Below are 21,862 nucleotides of genomic sequence, written 5' to 3'. Positions count from 1 at the left end.
TTCCCTTCATGTATTGTGTAGCTTGATGTTAGGTGCATGTGCGTTTATCATTGCTTTATCATCTCACTTGATCGATTGGCACATTTATCATTATATCCTGCCATTGTCTCTAGTAGCATTTTATTGCTTGATGTTGGTATGGCCACTATACCTCTCTTTTGCTTACAGTTTTTATGACACATACTTTTTCATTCTTCTAATTTCAACCTCTTTGTATTTTTAATCCAAGGTGCTTTATTATTTTTTGTAGACAGTTGAATCTTATTTATAATCCATTCTGCCAATCTCTAATTGAGTGATTAATCCATTTGCATTTATAAAGTGGTATGAATGTCTGCCATATTAGGATTTGTTTTTCCAAAGATGCCCATGTTATGTCCCCTTTTATGTTTTAAGTAGATATGAAATTTGCTACTCTAATTCCCTTATTACCTTTTACTATATATTTAGTTATTTTATAAATTATCACCTTGGTGATTAGCATAATTTATAGCCACCTAGATTGGATGAATGCCAATTTTAATACTAGACTAAACTGTATATAGCTCCATTCATTCTCCCTCATTACTGCGGTAAGAGGCAGTTGGAAAGTTCTGAAATATGAGATTTCCTTGCTGGTCTTGAGGGGCAAAATCGCCATTTTATAGAAGGAGCCACGGCAGGTGATTCTACACAGTCTCTAGTTGCTGGGGTTGGTCAGGTGGCTCTCCTTGTGTGAGTTTGGAAGAGATCTCTTGCCCTCAGTGAGATCACATCTCTAGTCAACCCTTGGGAAGACTTTGGTTTTAGTCTTGTGAAATTTTGAGCATGGAAACCAGTGCCCAGTGTAGATTCTGACCTACAAAAGTGTGGGATAATATGAGCTATTTTTAGCTGTTATATTTATGGTGTTTCATTTAACAGCAAAGTAAATGACTACAGAAGTATTTTAAGATGTCATTTAGAGGCTCCTGAACAGACCCTAGCATTGTGTAATGTTCTAAATGGTTAGTGCTCTTTCTATTTGACCTCTTATGAGTTTTCCTCAAGTCCTCTCTCCCCAGAGGTGTGTCCTAAAACCTCTCTCTGCTGTTTTTTTGTTTTTGTTTTTGTTTTTGTTTTTGTTTTTGCCATAACAGGCTGCATTCTGACTCTTTTCCTGCTAGGACTGTTTTGGACCAATGACTCACATGGTGTCCAGGTGGCCATGGGGATCACGCTGCTGGCCGAGCTGCATCCTAACTGCAGCCACACCTTCCTCCCGTCAGGTAACTCCAGCCAAGGCTTTTCCCTGCCCATGTTTTCATGTGTGAGCGGACGTGAGCACCATGGGTTGTACATCAGTTTCTCCAAGTAGACTCCCTGAAGCTCATCGGACAGGTTTCGTGTGAGACGCTTACCTCAGCCTTCTCAAGAGGCACAACCAAGGCCCAACCTCAGCACGCCAGTACATTGCCATGGAAGTTGTTTCCTGGCTTTTATCTTTCCTCCAGGTTCAAGTAAGTGCCCAGCTGAGCAGTCCAGAATCTATTATGGGGTAAGATTCTTTACTAATCTGAAATTTGTGATCCAGGTCCTCAGTTGGGCCAATGGGCATTCATGACCTTTAGGTTTTATTCTGAATCATTTGAGACTTCAGCCCAGACTGATCAATCTTGCTCTGAAGACATTGTTATTCCACTTCAGGTGAGGGGATTTTGAAGTAGAACCCAGACACAAGAAGGAGTCATGTGACCCTAGTATAATAAGGCCATAACTATGATTTTAAAAATCAGTAGGTTCAAAGTCATGCTCAATAGGAGAGTGATGTAGACTAAATAGGGTATAAATGCTTCAGGGAAAAATCAGATGAACCAGCATCATGTCTCCCTGGCCATTTTCTTCTGATTTATCCATCAATGAGAAGACTTTCCCTATCACAGACTCCTGAGGTCCCTGAGTCCCCACAGAATCAACAACACTGATCTGAGCGAACAAAGGCCTTTCTTTTAGTACCTAAAAGAGCTGAATTTTCAAGTAGCAACAAATTAGTGTGAGTCAAGACTGTTCTCTAGGAAGAACTGGGCACTCAGGGAAGGAGGGAGCATGATATAGGAAAGACCTAGAAGACACCGCGAGCCCAGGAGAAGGGGCACAGAAGCAGTTGACGTGGGAGATGGAGCGACAGGTGGACAAGAGATTGGGGACCCCAGGCCCGCGTTCTCCCCTTCTCCTCTACCATTTCCCCACAGACACTCCTATGGACTGAAACTATGGAAGCCCAGAAGGCTGAGAGCGTGATTTACAGAAAACAGTGCTGAAGTTAAGAGCAAACCAGGGAAACGACTAGGGGTGAATCTGGGCAGAGGACGGCACATGAGGGGCCAAGGGCTGTGGAAAACATCGTTCAGGCTCACCTGTGAAAACAGCAATCTTTTGAGCCCCATGCTGATAATTTCAACCTTTATTTAACAGTTACAGATTATATTACACCAGGCAAACTTTACATAGTCAATCATTTACTTACTTACATCCTATGCTGAACATTTCAAATTAATCTCTAACCATTTTCTGTCACAGGCAAGAACAAAAATACAAAATTTGTGCCACTGGCATTAACTAAATAGATGGGAGTGGTTATAAAAATACTTAAATACTGGAATCAATGAAGACAATATATATTTATAATATCAAAAAATACAGTGGATAAAAATAATTGATTTTATTACGTAGACTCAACTCACTAACAGATGTGCATCTGCTTCCATTTATCTATTAATTCTACGGAAACTTGTACATGCAGAGTGGGACATGCTGGACTTGACTCTCATCCCCACATCATTATTGGCTCCCAGCTGCGTCTCTGAGTAAATGACAACCTCCTCGGGTCTCAATTTTTTAAAAGACAAATCAGAATAATAAAACATACCTTAGAACATAATCTTGAGTCCTGTGAGAAAGCACAGAAAAGTAATTCATAAATTCTAAGGCACTCCACAAACACACAGCAATCCCTGTTTCAGTGAGTAGCCATTCCTTCCTCATTCGGGTCTTGATTCTTTTAAAAAAGATCATCTTAAAATGAAAACTAGGCAAGGAAACCAAAACAAGGAAAGAAGGGAATGAGAAAGATCTTGAAACACTCACAATGTGACTTGATCGAGCATCATAGTTCTCTTGACCTTGAAGATCCATCCTGACCTGTCTGTAAGGCCAAGAGCCTTGTCGGCTATCTCAGGATCCTCGGTCGGCAACAGAGAAAGTTCAGCCTGCAGTTTCCATAAATCTTCTCGCTCTCCAGGCATATCTTCCTGCATTTGCCCCGACCAAGCCTGCAGGTCTCACAAACAGCAAACTCACCTGTGCCAAGAAAGAGTGGCCGAGAAGACTTTCCTGGCCGTCTGGGGAACAGGGAACAGGTCAAGGTCCACCACAAAGAGAGAGGATTTATATGTATGATCATAAAGAGTATCTTCAAGACCTAGCACAGATTTTTCAAAGAGTTCATGTTCTTTGTAGTTTGGAGTTGGGGAGGATTTTGAGGAAGAGGTAACCACAATCCCCACTCTCCAAATGTTTCCAGTCTTATTCTCATCAAAAGTTAGCAACAGGTAGACAAAGTAATTATTACAGAACCATAAAAAACCTACCTGAAACTACTGAAAGTTTGCTAGATGAAAACAAAATGGATATCTTATGGTTTGTGAAAGATTCCTAAAAACGGAGTTAAGAATTTTAGGCTGGATTCTTGTTTGGGCTGTCCAGAGCCAAGCATCCTCGGTAAATGGCTTATCTGGTTTGCTCATGTCCTGTGGCCATTCTAGAAATACCTGTCTGCAGTTTTTGTTTGTTTAGATGTGAGGACATTGGGTTGCGGTATGCCTGCCTCTGGTGTCGTCTTGAAGACTAAATAACATAATCCACGTCCAGGTACAACAGCTGCCTGGCACCTGTACGGCCAGCACTTGGGAGGCAGCACCCTCACACTTCTCACTCTGAGATATCATCCAGACTCTTTTCACAGTTACCCAGGAATACTCCTTTCAATTCTGTTCACAATGTGCTGTCTTCCTGTACCAGACAACTCCACGGGTGAAGTTCTGGGGCTCCTCTGGAATGAGGGTGAGCTTTCACTGAACAGTCCTCTCTATTCTATTGGATCCTCCGTAAACTAGAAACGTGTTTGTGGCCGACTTTGTGAAATGTGGATGCTAGAGATGGGCAGGCACGAGCTCAGGCAGGGCTAATTGGCTAGCATGAAACTTAACTATGAACAGATGGGAAAAGTCCCTGGGTTCAAATCTCTATGGCCAAAATTATGTAATCCAGAAACAAGGATATTTTTCTGTGAAATGGAAAAGTCCAAATGTGATGCTGGGAACAAGAGGAAGAGAAGAAAGAATTGGCAGACTGGAACTCAGGCCAACCTATTTCACTACTACATGGCTTCCTTGGGTCCTCAAGTCAGAGAGAGCTACTGGAGACAGAGTTCCCAAGAGAAAAGGAAAAATCATATACAAAAGATTTCACCTACCTCCTGGAAGTGACTTGTAATAATCAAGTCCTGCTCGGCACCCTAAATTTAAAACAAAATATGTATTAGAAATAAATACCAATGCAGGAAATAATATCACATAAAACCACGTTCCCACTCAGGACACTGCACATCAGTGTCTGCAGGTGACAAAGATGAAATTGCATTTCATTTCTTAAGAAGTCCTGGTAACCAGTCAGACCAAGTTACACAACAAAAAACAAACAAACCAGAGCCAGGTGCAGCTGGCTCTTAGAAAACGTCACTGCAGGTTCAAGGCATCCTTATGAGAAGCACCAGGGCTGACCTTTGCTCTCAATTTTAGGGGAGGAAATAGAGGAATAATCAAGCTCTGTGATCTGTCTCATCAGAATTCCATCCATTTACATTTACCTGATGGAAATTGAGCCAAAACGAAGAACAAAGCAACAACAAAATAAAACAGTTTCCTGCGTGGGGCCATCATGGAGAGGAGAGTTCTCAGAACAGAGGTTCAAGATTCCTTCAAGAAGAAAAAGACCCATTTATATTTGAATGTAATGGGGTATGCCCTTGGTCAATGAAGTGAATCAATAAAGAAAGCACAATTGTATGCTCCATTTGCCAGGATCAAGGATGGATATCATAGATAAAAACGCTGGCACCATAAAGCCTTCCATTTGGGGGAGTCTGACAATCTGACCAGTGTAGTGGAGTGAACACCTGGCTAGGAACTGGAGCACAAGGGTCACTTACCATTGTGCCACTGTTGCTTTCATATTCATCCCTCTACACCTTTGACTAACCCTTCTGTAAACACTTCTTCAAGCCCATTAATTCATAATGAACCTTCCCTGGCCTATAAAAGGCACATGTGATGATATTTTTACATCTGTTGCTATGGTTTGCAGCATTTCATCTTCAGGAGCTGGCTGGTACTTGTGTGTATGGAAGATAAAGGGTTGAGCTAAAGGACTTCATCCTTTAGAAGTTTTTAATAACCTGGAGCAGTACCAATTTCATGGGCATATGACCAAATCACATAGTACCCTGCCCACCCACTAGGACTTAATGCTCTGAAGTCCCTGTGTTGAAATTCTTATAATTTTATCTTTGAATGTGTGCTTTGTAAATGATGTCTGATGGGACAGTGCCATGTGCACTGGACTTTGGAGCCTCAGCTCAGTGCTGCTCTGGATATTCCTTCCCTTCCTCACCTTACTAGAAGGCTTCTTAGTCGCTTCTCCCCAGGACCCTGGCACCCTCTGTCCTAAGCAATCTCCCCCTCTCCAGACCCCATCCACCCTGCAGGGATCTGAGTGTGGATGTGTAGAAGGTTGGGGTGGAAAGCCCAAGCCCTGGGTATCACAGGCAAGGCACAGTGGTCACTAACCCCTCCCTGAGCCGACTGTACCATGGTGGACTGCAAGTAGGCAGCCTGGCAGGAGCAAGCCACTCCCCACTCCTCAAGTTGTCACCTGGTGCACCCCTGCACAGAAGCAGCAGTGCCTTCGGGAGTCACAGGTCACCACAGAGAGATGCTTGGCTTGAGGCTGGCTTGAGCAAGGCACACAAGTCCAGCAGCTAGCCAGAGGAGGTCACAGGAGACAGTGGACCACACGCATGCACAGAGAGCACAGTGGGGTTCTGCAATTGCCTCTCAAGCATCCTGTGTCCAATAGAGTAAATAGCAAGTAAAAGGTATTATGGCATATTGTGAGACCTGGTGGGGGAGTGCAAAGCTTTATGTCTTGGTAGATTTTTTAAAAAGTTATATTAGCATATACCAATTGTGTAAAATGATGCGTTTCCTTGTGACATTTCCACATGTACACAGGATACACTTTGATCACCACATCCACCCTCTTTACCTCCCCAGCACCTCCCCAGGCCCTTGCACCTCCCTAATTGTTCCTTTCTACTTTTATATGGTCTTTATTTCATTTTTTTAGATTCCCCATATGAGAGAAAACATGTGATATTTGTCTTTCTGAGTCTGGCTCCTTTTATTTATCATGATGATCTCCAGTTCAACCCATTTTTTGGCAAATGACATGATTTTATTCTTCTTTATGGCTAAATAATAATCCATTGTGTGTATCACCTTTTCTATATCCATTTTGGTAGCTGTAAGGGCACCTTTTTCTGTTGTGTTTTGTTTGGGTTTTGAACAAGGGAACTTGTCCTTTAATTTTTTAATAAACCCAATATATCATGTAGCTTCTCTTGAACTGGAGTAAACTTTCAGTTTTAGAAAAATAAGATGATGGTTGACTCCTATAGTGCTGCCTTAAATGAAATACTTGTCTTCTCCCCAGGATTGGCAGGGCCTCTTTGCTACTTCAGTGGATCCAAGATGGGCCCTGTCTTCTGGCCCCTGTAGCTCACAGCTTCCTGGCTCCAAACTCAAAATTTGTCATCTCCAATTAGTTTAAAATAGCTCAAATGGGCATATGATCAGCTCTTTATAGCCTGCCTGCTTTGCATACCCAAAACTCTGCACCCAACACATGATAACCAGACATCAGACAATCCCTGCAGCTACAAGACCCCAAACCACTCCTGCCCTCCAAAGACTCCCTACTTTGCTGTTGAGCAGAAATGTCTACACACATAAGCCCTTTGGGTTCCCCTCTCCCTGGGGTTTGCCTTGTCCTCTTTGCCTTGGTGGGAATGACCTCACATCACTATCTCCAGATGGTCTCCTTGGAGGGACATCCCCTCTCATGCTGCTCAACAGGGCATGCTCTGTCACCCTCCTGGTAAATTAGACTCATTCTATAAGAAACAAAAATAAGTCATAGGAGATCAATAAGACAAACGAGATAGTAATTGAAAAAGGCTGAAAGTTTGTCTTTTCTTCTGGATTTAAGTCTTTTGCAGTGAGGTTTGGAAGGGGACGGAGAAGATGTGCACTTGTCAATCTCTCATTCTGAGCTAGCACATGATCTACACACAGAGAAGATACCTAACCAAAATAGCAAAGAAAAAATGGGAATACTCTATACTAGGTTCTTTAAATAAAAGTTTTATCTTGGAATATTTTTTGGATTTACCAAAAACTTACAGAGTACAGAGTTCCCATACACCCTTACACCCTTCCTCAAGCTACCTTAGTGCTAACTTTTTTTTTTTTTTTTTTTTGTTACTGGGGATTATCACTGAGCCACATTCCTAGCCATTTTTCAAAATATTTTAAGTTGCTTAGGGCATCATTAAATTGCTGAGGTTGACCTTGAACTTGCAATCCTCTTGCCTCAGCCTCCTAAGTCACTGAGTGCTAACATCCTATATAACCATGGTACATCTGTGAAACCAGGATGTGCACACTGGTACACCACTGCTAGCTAAAATAGAGAGCTTAAGTCTATCTGATGTGTCACATGATGCCCTAGGGTTTGGGGTTGAAGCTTTGGAAGGAGGGATGCATGGGGCTGACGTGTCCGTCGGCCATCAATGGTTGCAGGGTGCACCTGTTCTACGTGATGACTGCTGTTGGTGCTGACCTCGATCACCTGGCTAAGGCGGCATCTACACTGATTCTCCACTGTAAAGTGATTATTTTTCTCTTCCCATATTCAATCGTGTATTGATATCAATATGACACAACCAAACTGATGATCTCATACAGATGATATATGAAAACTATGCTTTCTGCAACCCAGTGATCATTTGTTGCTTTTCAGAGTTTTGTCTTTTAACAAATGCTTCTAAGGCATTCCAGCTTATAGCAACAGTTGCAATGGGGCGAGAAGAAGCAGAATAACTATCTCCCTGTTCTCGTGTCCTCTCACAGAAATGCATCTCATACCCTCTCTCCCAAAGGAGAAGAATTACAGTGGGTAGTTCAGGCCTTTCTCTGCATAATTGATAACTGGTTTAGTCCAAATTAAGGAAAAGAATTAATGGAATTCTTGGGAGCCTGTAATATTTGGAGTGCTTTTCTGCATGGAGGATAAACTCATTCTTAAACTCATTTTTACTTAATGTTACTAAGGATATTTAGATGTATATACATGTTTTGACAATTGAAATACTACACACACAAACCCAAGTCTTAGTCAAATACCCAATAGTTGTCTGGGATGCATGTAACACATAAAATGGGAGCACACAAGATCCACATTTCTAAAAATATAATGAAGGATGTGCTTAGATCAGACCCTTTGCTGAGTGCACAGAGACTAAGTCTAGAACCCACTGAGCACCCACTCTTAGCTGAAGACCTGCAGGGTCAATTTCCCCCACTCCACACCCCAGCACGTGAGACCACACAGGAGCACAGTCTCCTGGGAAGCTGAATGTGCAGTCTCAGATCTTGTTTTTCTACCTCATGTATCTATGCTCGGCCATCCACGTCTGCCTGCTCTGTTCTCCTCTCACCCCCATCTTGCTTCTTGGGAACTTCCCGGGATGGGAGAAATGATAAGCCACAGATTGACACCCACTGAGATCTGTGGATGGTACTTGGCGAGCACAGAAACGCTCACTTCTGACAAGCCTCACTGATCAAGATGCCATTCGGTCTGGAGAAATGTATAAATGGGGTGTTCACTGCCACTTTCCACTGGACATGGTGCAGATCTCTCAAGAATCTCCAAGTCATGAAGACTAGCCTCTTTCTGTTTGCTGCTTTCTTCTTTCTCACTCCAGGTAAAATGAGCATCTTTAGAGGGAAGGTGAGCAGAGGAGGTGGCTCTGACAGAGGGTCTGTCCCTGTGAACACTGGGGCATGATCACCCCTCCAGTGCCAGGGCACCCGTGGGTTGGTGGCCCTGCAGGGGAACATTTGCTGCAGAAGGCAATGCCTCCAATGCACCTCCTATAAATCCTTTGCATTTTCCATTATCATCCATAAAACGTTGTCACAGGTTGGAATACATTAGGGAAGTCAGGAAAGATGCCTGTTGGTGCACAATTCCATGCTCACTAACCGAAAAAAAAAATGGGTAAAAAAATAAAAAATTCTGACCTTTTAAAGTATGGTTAAGCTGTAAAATAAAATAGGAAAAAAGTGAGTTGGAGAGAGGAAGAAATGGAAGAGGAAAGGATTGGAACCATGTATTCATGCCTGTCGTGGCAACAGAACGAACTGCAAGATGCAGGTTGATGTCTGTGGATCTGCCTTAGCAAATGACGAGCTGGACACCATGATAATGCTTTCCATAAAAAAATGGACGCGGCTCTCCAAAGTCAGTGCTACCCTGCCTCTCACTGAATGGAATTCCAAGCTTTTCTTGGGGGAGGGGGTCTGTTTTACATATATTTTATAGACACAGAGAAGAACTAGGCAGCTTCTCAAAAATCATGCCTGTGTTCAGGAGTAAGCCAGGGTTCGAGCCTAGCTATGTTTTGTCTCCATGAAAGATATTGGAGAGTTTATTCCCACACCAGAACTCACTGCCCTGTTCTCCTGCTTCTGGGAAGCTGCAATGGCTCCAACTATGTCTCCCCGAAATCAGAGTACAAGGCTCAACCTGTACCAGATTCTGGGGACCTGAAGAAAGGGTTTCTCGAAGTCATAGTGAGTTCAAATTGTGCCAGAAACCAATGATATATCACCTGTGGACTCTGCTCAGAATTTTCATGCTAACTCTTCCTATGCCCCTGGTTCATATTGCAACAAGCCCGTGCAAGTAGATTCTTTCAGGATATGGGGATCTGGACCTGCAGTGGACCATGACACACCCACTACACAGGTTTTGATGCACACAGCAGATACTGACCAGAGGTATCCTTTTAAGACCACTCAGACTTATGATGTGACTAGTGAACACAATGCAAGGTTGCATAAGATGAAATTACCTAATGTATGTCAATTAAAGCAACTTTTAACGCACTACGTGTGCACACGCACACACAGGTGCACAAAGTCTCCACCTGGGTATCTGGGCCGGTCAATTAGAAGCCCTGTGGGCACAGATGCTCTCTCCCTCTGGAGGCTTCCTGGGTCACTACCGCATTTCTGTGAATTAGATTCAGTATGAGGACTCTTTCAAAGCAAAGTCCTCCACACTTAGCCTGAGATAACCTCGCAGTATGAGGAAGGCAGAGAAAATGCAGGCCACTCTGGCGGCAGGAACCAGAGTTCTCTGGGCCTTGAAACAGTGGGTATTTATATCTGAGCAGATGTGCCGATGCTGGATAATGCTTGGTGCATGTGATGGCATGTATCCATCTGGTTGTGAGCTTATCCCAATGTGAATTAGACACCTTCATATGTTGGCATTAAATGCAATCTGTGTACATCTGATGCTTAATTGCAAAGACCTCAATTAGGCAACTCTAAAATGTTTATACAGATAAGATGTGCTGTCTGTCCTAACTTGAATCAAGCTGCTCTTTTTGCTACTAATTAAGTGCTAAAGTGAGAACTAGAGTTCTATATAAAATAACAGAAAAACTTAGGGAGCTGGGCACAGTGGCACATGCCTGTAATTCCAGTGGCTTGGAAGGATGAGGCAGGAGATTTGCAAGTTCAAAACCAGCCTCGGAATCTTAGCAAGGCTACGCAACTTAGCAAGACCTTGTCCCTACATAAAAATATAAAAAGTGCTAGGGATGTAGTTCAATGGTTAAGCGCCCCTTGATTGGATCCCCATACCAAACCCCTCCCCCGCCAAAAAAAGACAGAGAGACTTAAGAACCAGTACCATCACATTCCTCCTTCCTACCCTTAAGGGCCTGATTTTATGGCTGACATTTTGAAGGCATATGGAAGAGAAATCAGATCAAGTCTTTTTGTTTTGGGTACCAGTGATTGAAATCAGAGACCTTTAACCACTGAACCACATCTCCAGTCCTATTTTGTATTTTACTTAGAGATGGGGTCTCACTGAGTTGCTTAGAGCCTCACTAAATTGCTGAGGCTGGATTTGAACTCACGATCCTCCTGCCTGAGCCCCCCAAGTTGCTGGGATTACGGGCGTACACCACCACACCTGGCCCAGATCAAGTTTTCCTAAGCAGCCTCTTCAATCTATTGACTGCATGAAGCTTTTGGGGTTTTGTTTTGCTGTTTCTTCTTCTTCTTTCTTTCTATCCTTTTTTGCTCTAGTCTTGAGCCCTTTCTTCAATCTCAGGTCTTGCTATACTTTCACCAGGTAGCAATCTTAGAGTAGTTCTTGACTCTAGAGAAGTTTATAGGAACAAGTTGATAATTACTCTAATAGATTTGGATAAAAGGATGTTGGCATCTGTTTCCTGAAACCTCCTCATAGCCTAATACAAATGATCTAAGACAAATGGATTCTTCCTGATTGTTCAGCCCATGTAAAAAAAGGACAGAAATGTCATACAGAAAATAGTTCCCCTGCCACCTCACCTCCTGGCAGGATAAGGCTCTCTGAACACAGTGCCGAACTCTTTGCTGATGTATATGACTGTGCCTGGTTCCCAGTCACATCTGAAAGAGAACTGATCCGGGTGGCTCTTTCCCTTATGTAGCCGAGAATGCGTTTTTTGATGAGAAATGCTACCAGCTCAAAGGGAGATGCATGGATCATTGTAAGAAAAATGAAGAGCTTGTGGCTCTGTGCCAGAAGTCTCTGAAATGCTGTCTGACGCTGCAGCCCTGTGGGAAGATTAAATTTGATGACTGAATCTGGAGACCTAGGCTCTCAGAGGAGCATGGAGGACACAGCTGCTGCTGTTCACTCTGGCCTCTGCCGTCAGCAGACACGTCACCAGAAATAAAGGATTACTTTTGATCAGCTCGTTGAGTGCTTCATTTGGAAGGGAAACTGTCTCTAGCTAATCCTGATGGTGTCTCCCTCCTGGCTTATTTTTGTAAAGTTTTGTGGTAAGGCAATTGGCCCCCAAAGCCATCCGATATTTCTCTTAAAGGCAGACTAAAAGGGACAAGCAAACAAACCCCTGGCTTCCTCTCAGGTGGTTGACTCCAGCCAAGATTAATTGAGATGAAAGAAAGAGGGAGAGAGGGGAAGGAGGGAGAGAAGGGGAAGAGGGAAAGAATGAGATAGGTAGAGAGACAAACATGCATCTGGATGTAGTTACATTAACCATCATTTATCAGTACTGTCATCAGTAGATATTTATCAAGGACTTTCATGGGTCACCACTGCGAAATTAATCATCTCAGCCTATGCCCTTAGTTAGGACCAGTTAAATATTCCATGAGGATTGCCCACTACTATAACTCCAAGACTGGATTTGCAGATGGTCAGAGGATTAGAAACATCCCTATAATCCTCAGTAGCCCTGGTGACCTGGATCCTGTTCCCAAACTCACTGTTTACCATTTTTTGGGAACTAACTGTCAAATGACCTTCTGACTCTCAGCCTGTGGTCTGAATGAGTGCCTCCAAAATTCATGGTGAAACCTGATCTCCACCATGATATTAAGAGGAGATTCAGTCTTCCCGACTCTGTCCTGAGGAATGAAATTCATTTCCTTGTAAAAGAGACGGACAGGAGTGCCTTGCCTCTTCTGGCACCTGAAAACAGCTTGCCAAGCAAGGACACATCTTGGAGCAGGGACCAGGTCCCCACCAGATATCCAATATGCTCGTATATTGATCTTGGGCCTCCTGCCCCAAATCTGTGAGCAATAAATGCTTATTAGCTGTAAATTAACCAGTCTGCAGTATTTTGTTATAGCAGCATGAACAGACTGACCACTGTCTAGTTTAAGTCAGGATTCCCTATTTTAAGCATGTTCCCTGTGCTTAAAAACCAGCTCTGTTTCCTTGTGTGTCATGAATTTTATTTTACTTCCCTCTCAATTCCGAAGGGCAATGTGCTTAACTCTGTTGGAATCGATAACACTTTTATGAGAAGAATTTTTTACTTATACTTTGTTTTGAGATAACTGTAGATTTACATAAAGTTTCCAAAAAAAGTACAGAGATCTTTTATCCAATTTTTCCTAATGGTAATGTTTTAGTCAGCTTTTTTGCTGCTGTGACAAAAAGACCCAACGAGAACAATCGTAGAGGAGGAAAAGTTTATTTAGTGGCTCACAGTTTCAGAGGTCTCCATCCATAGATAGCCAGTTGGCTCCATTTCTCAGGGCTCAAGATGAGGCAGGACATCATGGCAGAAGAGTGTGGCAGAGAGAAGCAGCTCACATGATGATCAGAAAGCAGAAAGACCCAAAGCCACTCCCCAATTCCCCACCTCCTCCAGCCATACCCCACCTGCCTTCGATTACCACTCAGTTAATCCCATCAGGGATTAATTCACTGATTGGGTAAGGCTCTCACGACCCAATCCTTTCCCCTTTCACATTGTCTCACACATGAGATTTTGGGGGACACCTCACAAACAAACCATAACAGGAAATATCCTCCCAAACCATAGTGCAATATCCCAGCCAGGATACTGACATTGGTGCTGACCATTTCCATCACCCAAGTCCCTGTGTTACCCTGTGGGGGCCACACCCTCATTCTCCAGCCAGTCCTTCCTATAACTGCTGCTGAACTAACTTGACTTCCACATTCACAATCTTGTCCCTTCAGGAATGTCATGTAAAAGGAATCAGATTGTGCAAACCATTTTGGATTGACTTTTTTTTTTTCTCACTCAGCACGATTCTCTGGAGATTCATCCAGGTTGTTTATCTTTTTAATTGTTGAGTTACGCCCCACAATACGGACATACCACAATTTAACCATTCACTCATCAAAGGGCATCTGGATTGTTACCAATTTTCTGCTATTGCATATAAGGCTTTCATTAACATTTATGAATATGGGTCTTGTTGTGAACATAAATTTTCGTTACTCTGAGATAATTGTTCAGAACTGCAATTGCTGGGTCCTGTGGTAGTTGAAAGTTCAGTTTAACAAAATGCCAAACTCTTCTCCCAAGTGGCTGTACAATCTTTCATTCTCACCAATCATGTAAGAGTAATCCACTTTATCCACCTTCCAGACAACATTTAATACATTTAATATTGTCACTACCACAAATTAAAGTCATTCTATTTTAATGTAAATAAAGTTGCTGTCTTTATGCTAGCCATTTTGGTGAGTGTATTCTGATAGATCATGTCATTTTAACTTATACTTTCCTAAAAGTTTGTGGTTATCATCTTTTTAGTGCTCATTTGCCACTGTATATCCTCTTCTGGGAAATGTGTTTCATGTGCATGTTCTTATGTTTACTCTTGAGTTTTGAAAAATCTTTATATATTTTTTATCATATATATGGTTTAAATATTATCTCAGCTCATAACTTGTGTTTTATTGGGGTCATTTGTATAGCAAATGTTTAAGTTTTGAAGTCAAACTCGTCAGTTTTCTTTTTATGTATAATTTTGGGTCAAGTCTAAGAACACTTTCCCTAGCCTTAATGTTGAAGGTTCTCTCCTATGTTCCTTTCTAGCATTTATTTTTATTTATTTATTTATATATGTATATAAAATATATGAGCCATTTTGAGTTAATTTTCCCATAAGATGTGAAACTTGATGAATGTACGTACACTTTGCCTTATGGACATTCAATGACTTTGATAGCATGTCTTGAAAAAAAATCTTATCTGCATTGAATTGCATCTGCAATTTTCTGCATTGAATTGCATATGCAATTTTCAAGCATAGGTTACTGGAATTTTACTTGACTAATTTGAAAATTTGTGTCCTCGACATCTTATTTCATAAATGTTTGTAGCAGTGTTGTTCATAATTACCAAAAATTAGAAGCAACCAAATATCCTTCAATATGTGAGTCGCTAAACAAATTGTGGTTTATACATATGTTGGAATATTTTTCAGCAATAAAAATAAATGAGCTATCAAACCATAAAAAGACATGGATAAATCTGAAATGCATATCATTGCATAAACCAAACAAGCCTGAGAAAGCTTACGCACTGTGTGGTTCCAATTAAGTGACAGAATGGAATGGGCACAGCCGTGGAGCTGGATCAAGATAGGTGGTTTCCAGGAGTTACTAATGGAAGCATCCGGAAGGTTTAGGACAGTGCAGTAGTTCCCTGTGAGACCAGAATAATGAGAGACACATGACACTGCCTCTGTGAAAACCCTGAGACCTTCGCGGGACAGAGTAAACCTCAATCACTTAAGAATCATTTAAGAAGCCAGGGATCTCAGAATGGAATGCAGAATGTGGAAAACAATTTAACTTTTACATGGGTTTAAAATAATCTCACTAAAGGAGGCCCAGAAAGTGCTGACCTAAGTGACTTTGGGAACAATATCACCCATAAGTCTAAACGTAAAAGAAACTAAAAGCCACTGTACTCTGGTTGGTAAAGTTGTTTCCCATAGGAACACAAGTTAACCATTTGATACTACTGTATATGTATATTGGAATTGCCTAATTGAGTAAATCAATGACAGACGGTAGGACCCAGCTTATTACTATCAGAATGTGAGTTTGCAAATAAACAAGCCAAAGTTGAAATGACTTCAAGGATGATGTATTGGAGTTGAAGATATCATTATGCATTCAGATTTAGCTTAGCGAACGCAGACGGTTATATATATGAGTATTTATAAATATGTGTTTACAAATAGGTCAGTTTGCAAACGTATTTCCTTGCTCTATCAGCCGAGGTACAGACTAGAAGCAGTGGGACTCCAGAGCTCCTTGGAAAAATGATCGACTCTAGGGAGCATACAAGACCAGCCCGGGGAAACTTGCAATTTAATAGCCTATGGAGGTGCTCAAAACTAAACAAGCTAGCAAAAGATGATGGGATGGGTCAAAACACCACAAGAATCAATGAAAAAGCTCCCAGTGACCAAAGCTGAATTAACTTGGGCCAACAAGTCCATGAGACAACATTGGATCATAACCCAAAGTAATTTTTCATTCTGACATAAATAAATAAATAATAAGCAACTAAGGGAGAAAAGACAACTTTCCTACACAGAAGAGTTCCAGACAACTCATGCAGATACTCTGGCCTCAAGAAGGAGGGCATAGCTCACCACTCCTTATGTGAGGGCTGGCGGCGACCTCCTTCCCCAAGGGAGAGGGCGGAAGGGGAAAGACTGACTCTCTGTGGAGGAACCTGACACACTCTCAGTCGGGCGATCAAGGACAACAGCGACAGCCGTGGAGCCCCGTGGACAGCGCCCTCGATAAACAACAAAAATGGCACCTTACCTCGATGGCGTTTCTCCCCAAACAGAATCCCAGTTAACCTGGTCAAAATATCAGTGGAGGGCAGGAGAGCCTGTCACTCGCTCCCATGTGGCTCGGGCTCAGAGCTGCTTTCTTCACCTCACTGCCCTGCTCACCCTCTGAAAGACGTGGACAATGAAAACTCAAAGCATCGTGAAAAGTTAAAGATGACACAAATAAATGGAACCACACAGCCATGTTTATGGACAGGAGAATTTGATGTGATAAAATGGCAACACTACCCTGTACAAATCTCTCAAAACCAAACTTCAAACTGTGTCATTTGGACCTCAAACTAATTTTAGAATTTTCTAGATAGGCCCCTGGACTACCTTGAAGAACTTGTTTTGTGTTCTTATAAAAAAAGATATTAGCTGTGTGCCAGTGGTAATCCCAGAGGCTCTAGAGGCTGAGGCAGGAAGACTGCAAGTTCAAAGACAGCCTCAGCAACTTAGCAAGACCCTGCCTCAAAATAAAAAATAAAAAGGGCTGGGGATGTGGCTCAGGGGTTGAGCACCTATGGGTTCAATCCTTGGTACTGAGAGAAAGAGAGAGAGAAAGAAAGAGAGATTAAACTAATTAGACTTACTTGATGGATCAAATTGTATGGGAAATAGTCAACAAGAGAGGAGGTATCCTCTTGGCTGTATTTGCATGGATACATATTACTAATAAGTGTTCCAGAAATCGCATGGAATTTCAGGAAATCTGATATGACTTTTTGTTACTAGTCATAATTATATTTATTTTCTTAAATGTTTTATAGCACAAAACTGTTACGGTGTGCATGAGAATTACAAACCACAATGCTTGCTGAGCCAAATTTTAAGGGAGAAAAAGGCCCTGTAATGGCAAGCCAGGCAAGTGGCTGGGAGCAGGCTAGAGCCTTACAAACTCCTGGCACTTGCATTTTGGTGGTACAGAGTTTATAAAGATAAAAAACACAAAAAACACAAGGACAATTTAGCCAGATGTAGGTCAAAAAGACCTTGTTGAGACAGATATTTTGATTACATGAGAGAATTGTTTTGATGACACATTTCAGAGTGATTTTGTTATACGTCAGGGTCACAGTCGGGAACGTGGGAAGGTCCCACTGTACTGTCAACACAGACACAGCTTCAGGAGGCTGGAAGGAAAACATGGTAGGCAAGCATACAGTGGAGTCAGGTCAGAACAAAATGGCGTTACTTTGGTTCTTTTCCGTTTCAAAACAAACAAATTTCCTTGTCAATTTCATTATAATGAACTGTGATTTGATATTTAGTCCTGGCCACTTTTGAGACTTTTTTCATCCACACAAGTTGTTTTACTCTGATGCGTTCATGAAAGATGTCTCAAGTTTTGTCTTCAAGGAAATTTGTGGAAAAGACTGACGAGTTCAGGTTTCTGGTGACTTTTAAGATCATATTTTGGTTGCATTTTTTTTTTTTAATTAAGCAATTGGGTAAAGTACGATTTTCATAACAAAACTGAGGTTTTATTATTTGTTTATAATTGTCCTGTTTCTGAAGACTTATGCTCAGAATCTGGATGACTCAATATAAACTTCTGAGGACAGCGTTCATGCCTGATACTGTGTGGGCCACTCAGGTCATGGAGACATCCTAAGTCTTAACCAGAAGCATTGACATGCACACCGGGAAAATCACCAGATTTCCATTTTCTATATGGTGAAACGCGAGTTTCCTCTCTGACTGCCCCGGACTCAGACAGAGTTCATAGTTTGTTATAGCCAATACGCTTTGGTTCTTTGCTGGTTTCCATAGGAACCTCCCTGGTATGGTCGGTTTGGTTTGGGGGGACCTTGGCTAAGCGTCCTCATCGATGTGACTCCTGCTGGTCATCTCGGATGGCTATCCTCCCAAGAGCCATCTTGGCCCTCTCTAGTGTACGCTATTCTCTCGAGGGACTTGCGCTTAGGTTTGCGGTCCTGCCTGATATTCTCACAGCCTGTGGAACCACACAAACGTGAACAGCTGAAGGTGAACTCCACGTAAGTGTTCTCAGCAAACTTGAGGCTGTGACTTAGTTCCTTGCCGTGCTCTTTGCCACAAAGACAAACCAGTCATGATGGTGACAGACAGTGGCACTTATGTCTGAGTATTGTGCAAATAGTTAAATCAGAGGCCATTAGACTCAGGTGGCTACCGTGTCCTAGGTTCCTACATAAGCAAAGTAAAATCCAACTCCCTGGAAGTGGTTAAAAAGTAACCAATTAGATAGAAACTGCCAACCAACCTCTAACGAGGGGCTTTCCACTGAAGTGGTCTCAAAACCAAGCAAATATTTTCTTTGCTTTATTACCGCGTTCACCCCATAAAGGGTTTCCCCTGGGCCCCTTTGGTGTAGTCAAGAAACACTTGTGGTCTTCTGCCTGATCCATAAATTGCTGTCTGTGTAAATAAACTCTTTAAAATTAAGTGCCTAAGTTTACATTTTGGCCTTCCATTTACATCAATTCTTGACTTCTTCTATCAAAACTTTAATTTTTCTGTATTTAGATCTTGTACCTATTTCACAGATTTATCTCCTCCCAAAAAGAATTCAATGATGTTTGTTGTTGTACATGATACTGTATATTTTATATCATTTTTTTTCTCAAAAGTATGTAGGAAACAATTTTTTAAATTTTAATTTTGTATCTTACAATTTTCTTATGCTTGATTATTATTTCCAGGGTTTTTGTTTATTTGTGTGCTGGTTATCGTTGTTTCTTTGGCGTTTTTTACATAGATTATCAGACATAAATGAACAGAGACACTCAATCCTTCCTCTCCAAGTATGTGTGCCTTTGCTTTCTTTTCTTACTTTGCTGCACTAGCTGTACCTTCCAGTTGAGTATTGATACCCATATTGTGCTGAGGGATATTGGTGTCTAGGGGAAATGGAATTTTAAAACGGTTTTCCCACTCCTCTCTAAAATGCTAGTAGATAAAGAATGCTCTTCTGTTATTCCATCCGCAGTAAACCAGAACGTGCTGTCCTCCCAGGCCCTGCGCCAACAGGTGCAAACGCAGAAAGGAATCTCATCCCCCGCACAGCCCAGTGGACATACCTGACAGCACCCGACTTCAAGGCTGTCCACGAAGCTTGTTGGTGCTTCCAGCCCATCTGCTGTGACTCAGTGCCTAACAGCCCCCACCTGCTGCCACTTCAACATGAGTGCCACTGTCCCTCAGGGCTGCTTCCAGGGGACACACCTGTGGGGCTGTCTGTGCTCTGGGTCCTCATGGGCAGCGCTTCTGCCTGCAGCCTGAGACTCTCCGTGCACCCAACCCGGCCCCAGTGTCAGCTCGCACCAGGGCCAGAAGGTTGTTCCTTGTCCTTTTGTCCCACACGAGCATTCCCCAAAAGGGTTTTCCTGTGTAGTTCCTGTGCTGTCCACTTCCCGGAGGACCCACGTGGGCATAGGGGGGATCCCTGATTGTCTACCGTGTTACCATGTAAGAGACACTGGTTCTAGGTGGTTGCTCTGTAGGACGCACTGACTGCTGAATCTTGCTTAAGGTGTGAGCCAAGTGCTGTCTGCTAGGCTTTGTCTAGCCTGTGCTCCAACACAAAAGTTGGATATTTTCACTTTCTCTAAAAGTATCATTACATTTTCTTAAAGTAGAATCATCTGGTGTTTTTCCCAAGGGGCAGATGGCAGAAGCCCTATGCATTCTGTTTGGTCTGTAGGCAGGGGTGGGGCTTAAACCCAAGTGCCCAGGTTCTCCGGGAGGACTCAGGGTAAACCTGCATGGTATTTGGTGCCATTGTTGGAAATACACCACTTTGACAAACCCTCCCCTTCTGACCTCTCTGCTTACTCCTGTTCTGTTCACCATGAGCCCCAAGTTGGTCGGTGTTCTGTGGTCAGACACCAGGCCCCTTTGAGGAGCCCACCATAAAGTCTCCTTTGCAGTCATCCCGCCTGCCCCCTGTCCAGAATTGGGCTGAGATACTCCTGTGCATTTACAAGTTCCCCAGGAGCCACACCAGCCTTCTTGCTGACCCTTTCTGATCATTTCTTTCTGTTTATTTCAGAGGCATCTTAGTGAAGGACTTTCACCCCAGCTGCCTTTCTAAATTTGCCTGAAGCAATTCAAAGCCAGTTTAAGGGCAGAACTGAACGTTCCTTCACCAGAGCCAGGGGTGTCGTGGCTGAAGGTGCCTTTGAGGTCATCCCAAGCAACAGTCTCAGAGGGAGGAGCACCTGAGGTGTTCTGCTTCCTCCAGCACGGCTGCGCTCTCCCACGGCGTCTTGGCGAGTGCAGCGAGGAATGCTGGCCTGGGCAGGCTTGGGTAATCAGGACCCCACTTCCCGTAAATAGAGTTGCTCCTGTGCCCCGGGGTGGCTCCCTCTGCCAGCTTCTGCTTCTCCCCAGCAGCCTTAGACCATGAGGATCCTTGTGCTGCTCGTAGCCATTTCTCTCTTCCTCTACCAAGACACTCCAGGTAACGAGACTCTCAGCCAGAATCACCCACAGCTGCAGAGGACGGGAGGTCGGGGAACCTTGACTGCAAAGGTAGATTCTGAAGGACTCAGCGACCTTCCCCAACCACAAGACTCTCCCCTGCCCTTGCTGAGTCCACAGTAGAGCACTGCGAATGGCAGCCCACGCATCTACCCCTGGTGGTATGCTCACTAACTCAAGGAGAAAAATACAACAGAAAGGTAGGGATCAGGAGTCAGACGTCATGGACAGTCCTTATCTCCCATGGTGGCATCCCCAGGACCCCTGGGTGATGGAGATCACTAGCCATAGTTACCAGGGCACCGGCAGTTATTCATTGTTGATTCTGTGAAACAAGATCCCTTCTTCCACCTGCCTCCTAAACAGCTTTGCTCTGTACAGAAAGAGGACCTCCTCATCCTCCTAAATTTGACAACATTTCCTATCAGGTCATAATGTTAGGGTTAAGAGGAATGCAGTAGTTCCAGCAGGTTAAAAAAAAAAAAAAAAAAAAAAGTAACTTATTGATAACTCTGAGAGCAGGCAGTCTGGAATGCCGCTGAGGAAATTCCAAAGTGCCACCTAGGAGTCAGCAAGCTCCTGACTCCCGCACTCATCTATTTGCTAGAAGTGCACACATAGAACAATGGGGTTAAGAGATTATCCAGTTGAATTCTGACCTCTTAAAATCTAAAAGGAACACTCCAGCAGTGAGGAAGAGTAATTCCTCAGAGTGGCTCAACACGGTCAGCAGCGCTGTTGACCCTGGCACCTGCCCACCCTCTCTCCCACGATGCCCGGGGGAGTTCTGCGTCTCAGGAGGGTGCCCAACA

General features: G+C 43.0%; 2 protein-coding genes across 4 annotated transcripts; one reads left to right on the top strand and one right to left on the bottom strand.

Moving 5' to 3' along the window:
- Positions 1-2,440: 2,440 nt before the first annotated feature.
- LOC124982619 (beta-defensin 105-like) lies at positions 2,441-5,540 on the bottom strand. Of its 3 annotated transcripts, none has more exons than XR_007108325.1 (4): positions 4,886-5,540; positions 4,493-4,534; positions 3,106-3,318; positions 2,441-3,016 (listed from the first exon to the last, which is right to left on the bottom strand). XR_007108325.1 is itself a non-coding variant. In XM_047549568.1 (3 exons), exons 1-3 carry the CDS (start codon positions 4,956-4,958, stop codon positions 3,188-3,190), a joined length of 246 nt encoding a protein of 81 aa, XP_047405524.1. In that variant the 5' UTR covers positions 4,959-5,540; the 3' UTR covers positions 2,441-3,187. The 3 variants fall into 3 exon arrangements, 1 of the variants encoding a protein (XP_047405524.1); XR_007108326.1 differs by having other exon boundaries at positions 2,441-2,908; XM_047549568.1 differs by having other exon boundaries at positions 2,441-3,318.
- Positions 5,541-9,058: 3,518 nt separating this feature from the next.
- On the top strand, positions 9,059-12,168 carry LOC124982620 (beta-defensin 106A-like). The gene is made up of 2 exons (XM_047549569.1): positions 9,059-9,124; positions 11,918-12,168. The coding sequence occupies exons 1-2, from the start codon at positions 9,076-9,078 to the stop codon at positions 12,070-12,072; spliced, it is 204 nt and encodes a 67-aa protein (XP_047405525.1). The 5' UTR covers positions 9,059-9,075; the 3' UTR covers positions 12,073-12,168.
- Positions 12,169-21,862: the final 9,694 nt, after the last annotated feature.

The sequence above is a fragment of the Sciurus carolinensis genome, chromosome 4 (genome assembly GCF_902686445.1).
Source record: "Sciurus carolinensis chromosome 4, mSciCar1.2, whole genome shotgun sequence".
Classification (NCBI taxonomy): Eukaryota; Metazoa; Chordata; class Mammalia; order Rodentia; family Sciuridae; genus Sciurus; species Sciurus carolinensis.
This window is presented reverse-complemented; position numbering and strand designations above follow the sequence as displayed.